The sequence below is a fragment of the Sinocyclocheilus rhinocerous genome, unplaced genomic scaffold, assembly GCF_001515625.1.
Source record: "Sinocyclocheilus rhinocerous isolate Xijiao unplaced genomic scaffold, SAMN03320098_v1.1 scaffold348, whole genome shotgun sequence".
Classification (NCBI taxonomy): Eukaryota; Metazoa; Chordata; class Actinopteri; order Cypriniformes; family Cyprinidae; genus Sinocyclocheilus; species Sinocyclocheilus rhinocerous.
This window is the reverse complement of record NW_015635025.1, coordinates 1,080,484-1,084,713: the sequence shown is the minus strand read 5'-3', so window position 1 is coordinate 1,084,713 and position 4,230 is coordinate 1,080,484. Positions and strand designations below refer to the sequence as shown.

At 41.1% G+C, this 4,230-nt stretch overlaps 2 protein-coding genes across 3 annotated transcripts in view; both read right to left on the bottom strand.

Moving 5' to 3' along the window:
* Positions 1 to 1,511, bottom strand: part of LOC107746154 (ribosomal protein S6 kinase alpha-6) — a 15,355-nt gene extending 13,844 nt beyond the window's left edge. For both annotated transcript variants that reach the window (XM_016560249.1, XM_016560250.1), the window contains exons 1-3: positions 1,192 to 1,511; positions 907 to 944; positions 437 to 579 (exon numbers count right to left, since the gene is read on the bottom strand). In XM_016560249.1, the coding sequence (XP_016415735.1) occupies positions 437 to 579; positions 907 to 944; positions 1,192 to 1,295 (285 nt within the window). In that variant the 5' untranslated portion in view covers positions 1,296 to 1,511. The remainder of the gene's footprint in view (positions 1 to 436; positions 580 to 906; positions 945 to 1,191) is intronic.
* A 95-nt stretch (positions 1,512 to 1,606) lies between these two features.
* The window catches only part of LOC107746158 (ribosomal protein S6 kinase alpha-6-like), a 17,347-nt gene continuing 14,723 nt past the window's right edge, over positions 1,607 to 4,230 (bottom strand). Inside the window, exons 4-5 of the mRNA XM_016560256.1 lie at positions 2,024 to 2,103; positions 1,607 to 1,937 (exon numbers count right to left, since the gene is read on the bottom strand). Of these exons, the coding sequence (XP_016415742.1) occupies positions 1,831 to 1,937; positions 2,024 to 2,103 (187 nt within the window). The 3' untranslated portion in view covers positions 1,607 to 1,830. The remainder of the gene's footprint in view (positions 1,938 to 2,023; positions 2,104 to 4,230) is intronic.

Sequence of the window (4,230 nt, the reverse complement as noted above, 5' to 3'; positions counted from 1 at the left end):
TGTGAGACACTTTTTTTTAATGGATGGGCGCTTTTTTTATTTAACTTCTTTTGGACTGATGCATGCAACACCCGCTGAGTGGCATTAAACAGCTTGAAAGATCAAAAACAATTTTTAATATAACTCCGACTGGATTCGTCTGAAAGAAGAAAGTCATATACACCTAGGATGGCTCTGGGGTGAGTAAAACACAGCCTAATTTTCATTTTTGGGTGAACTAACCCTTTAAATATCAGGAAAAGTATTGGTAAAATGATTATCAGTCGATCTCGGGTTATACTCACTGACAGACCACAGCTGCGCTTCAGCTAAGACTGGATCCCATGCTAGCCATGCTGCACCTTGTTCCTTGTCTTCAGAGAACAGTGTTGCATATATAGCTTCACATTTTCCAAACATGCTCATTAGAGGAGAGACAAAGTCATTAAGGCCCTACCATTAAGACGCCGAGGGACCACCAGTCAGCGCTCTGCGTGTGACCTCTTCTGTTGACCACCTCAGGGGACATATACTCCACAGTGCCACAGAACGAGTACGCTTTTTTGTCCTGATCTACCGATTCTTTACTGAGCCCAAAGTCTGGAAAAGGCACAGCAGCACATCTGTCATATCTGCATCACGAAGCTAAACCAGGGGTGTCCAACTCTGCTCCCGGAGTCACTGTCCTGCAGAGTTTATCGAGGATTACGTGAAAACTACAGGCAGGAGCCATCGGCCCTCCAGCAGCAGAGCTTGACAAACAACCCCATCATGACACAAACACACCACACATGACTCAATCATTTTAGAGAATTCAGGGTGAGATGCTAACAATAGATGTCAAACATTACAGAATTGCCTGATATCTACATGCACTAGTTCAACAGGCAGGGAAATGATGTGTAATAAGGGGACAACGGTACGTACCTGTTAACTTGATATGTCCAGCTTCATCAAGCAAAATGCTGAAAATTAAGACCACATTTCTCCAATACAGATACAAAAATACATGAACTAAACAAGAGTCAACAAACAACATCCAAAACCTCTCGATTACAATCTTGAACATTGGTTCTGTCAGATATATCCATCCTTATTTAATAAAAGATCAAAAGGAGAGGGCAGGTGAAAGCCAGAGACGGAGACAGAGAGAGAGTGGTTTCTACTCTACACACAGAGAGAGAAGCGGAGAGGTGAAGGGGGATACTTTACTTTTCAGGCTTCAGGTCTCTGTAAACAATGCCTAGGTTGTGTAGATGATCCAATGCAAGGGCCAGCTCTGCAAGGTAGAATTTCACATCCTCCTCTGTAAACATAACCTAGTAAGAACTGGACAGATTTACTCTCGCATCAAAGATCACACACAACAGCATAATGCACAGCATCATCATGACAAAGATGAAAAGGTTCTGAATGTCGTGTTTATATGAAAGCCTAAACGATTCACATGTACATTCATTTACAGGTAAATTATATGTATTCTGAACAAAACTTCAGCTCATGCACAGTGCCCAGTTGCCACGTTCAGAAATTGTGGTATTGTATACAATGGATTATTTGTATAATTTTTTTTAAATATATCACATTTTACAGATTTTACAAACTGAGAAATGTTTACATACACCGTCATAACAGTACTGCTTTCTGAGTTTATAAGCGTCACATTTACACAGTCACTGGGCTTAAGTGATGCTGAAAACTTCAGCAAACAGTCTGGAATGTGCACATTTCACCAAAATCGGCTCAAATGATCATTGAACAGAGCTGCATACAGCGCTGACCAAACCAAGATGAACTTTGGTTTACTCTATTACAAAGCTACATCTTGTGAGACAACCCCATAACTATCACTCAGAAGGTTTCTCCAAGAGTCTTACCATAGTGCAACCTCACAATGAAAGGATGATTGACCTCCACCAGAATATCTCTCTCCATCTTAGTGCGAACTCTGTCCCTCACTGCAACACAGCACACACAAATGATAAAATAAACGCGAGTATATCATCACAGAAACGTGTTGGCACTAATGCAGACACTCACTGACCTTTTAAAGATGCCTTTTTGAGCACCTTCATTGCATAAAGTTGACCGGCATCTGGACCCATTAACTTCCGCACCAAAAACAAGTCAACTTGAAAATGTAACTACAACATGATTCAAGTAACTTTTTCTTTATTAACCCTCTAGTTAAAGAAAATTCTATTCCAAGTGCAGCACACATGAAGATGTCAACATGATGTAAATGTTAAACAAATCACTTGTTAAATATTTTTGCAGAAAAGATGCATGAACTACAACTACATCTTGTACAAACTTGACTTATACATATTATATGTTCAGAAATAATACAAGGAATATGCTTTAAAAAAAATCTCAAAAGTCAAGGTGATTCAAGGTGACTGAAGGTATAACACCAGTAGACTATTATTAAAGGCAGGGTATGTGATTTTTCAAAAACACTTTAGAAAACTGATTCGGGCCGAATCGCAAAACAAACTTGTAGCCAATCAGCAATAAGGGGCGTGTCTACTCGTGATGTGGAGGAGAGAGCTTTCAGTGCATGGGACGGACATTAGCCGAGCCGAGCGACAGAAAGATAGAGATGGCGGATAAAAAACAAAAGAGGAAAACGTCTGCGGAAGGATAAGGCAAGAAGTAGGACCCGTGTAAATATCGGATCAGCTTTCCAGCGCTGGAGAGAACTCAAGGAGCGGAGGCCTGCGATCGGACGCCGAGGTTGCTTTTGTTTCTTCTCAATAGGTGAGTAACACCGTGTCTACAACAGCTAAAGTCTGCCTACACTGGACGCGATCAAACGACCGTTGAAAACCATTTGAAATTTGTGTCAGCACGTCATAAATAGAACCCGGCAGCAGTTTTCTGTCGGGATTTGTTGCGCCGCGCCGCTCACGTCCGTAGACACGGTGTAACATTGGTTTTGCTTTGTTTCACAGAACTAATTGTTGCCTGGGTTGCGTACGTATATGTGGGGCGGAGCTATCAAAATAGGGGCAAGACCCTTTTGGGGTAGGGGCGTGTTTGTTTCGGTGATTTCAAATATCAACATTGGCTACCAGAAATCACTTACTCTGCCTTTAACTGTAAATGTTCTGTAAAATCAACAGCACCATGATGCAAACATGAAATATCAGACATACAGTAGTAGTCCTTTACAGGCTTTTATTCGATTGTGCTGCTTTTCCATTGTTTTTCTATGTGAACATGGACGCGTTTGACTGTTGCGCTTGTGTCTCTTGCAGCATCTCAAGCATGAAACGGCTTTCTAAAAATGCAGTGCTCAAGTTAAAAGAAGAAGTTAAACACCCATCTTCCTGCATTTTTTCCTATTCCACTGCCCACGTCGCATCTCTGTCAACACAAAAGCGCATTCTGTGTGAATGGCTTCTTATGGTCCTTCACAGTTAATCACGTGCGCCGACATGCCGTTGGATCATTCTTTTCTCTTTACTCTTAACATTGGCATATTGTCTAATTCTAACGTTTGGTAATACTTCTATTCAAAATCGTGATTCCCCGATTTATAAAGAATTTAATCGTGGCAAAACATTAAATTCGAATTAATCGATAAAATCAGAAAAATCGCCCAGCCCTAAATCCAGGGTATTCTACAGCAGTTCATCTGATAAAAGTGCACACCAAACATGCGGACAGAGACCCATCATTTCCGGGGGTCTCAGACCACTTCCATTATGTTATCATTACTAACTTGTTTAATATTCAGTCCACATGCATGAAGTGTAAAACGAGAAGGGCATAACCTTACGAAAACATAAAACAGGCAAAAATCGCGGTTGCTGCGGTTCTTGCATTCCTCTGCGGTTTGCTCGTCAATAGCGCGGTATTGCGATATTGCGGTTATCGCGACAGCCCTACTGGGCAAAGAACTCATTCAAATGTACATCTGAAGAACCAGGGGAATTCCAGATGACACACGTTTGAAGATATCACTCTCAGACATACTCTGCTTCTCTCTCAACTAGTGTTGTCAAAAGACCCGGTATTTCGGTACCAAGTCTTTTGCTTTGGTACCGAGAACCGTGGATTTTTACTCGTATTGATACCGAATACTGACATTTTGGTACCGTGACAACACTACTCTCAACCTTTCGTTGGAGACATATACAACACAGATCATATTAGCATTATGCTAACGCTAAAACCGCATTGTTAACATCCGTTTAGAACAATAACGATGTTCTGAAGAGTATTTGTTTCCAGATGTACTATAAT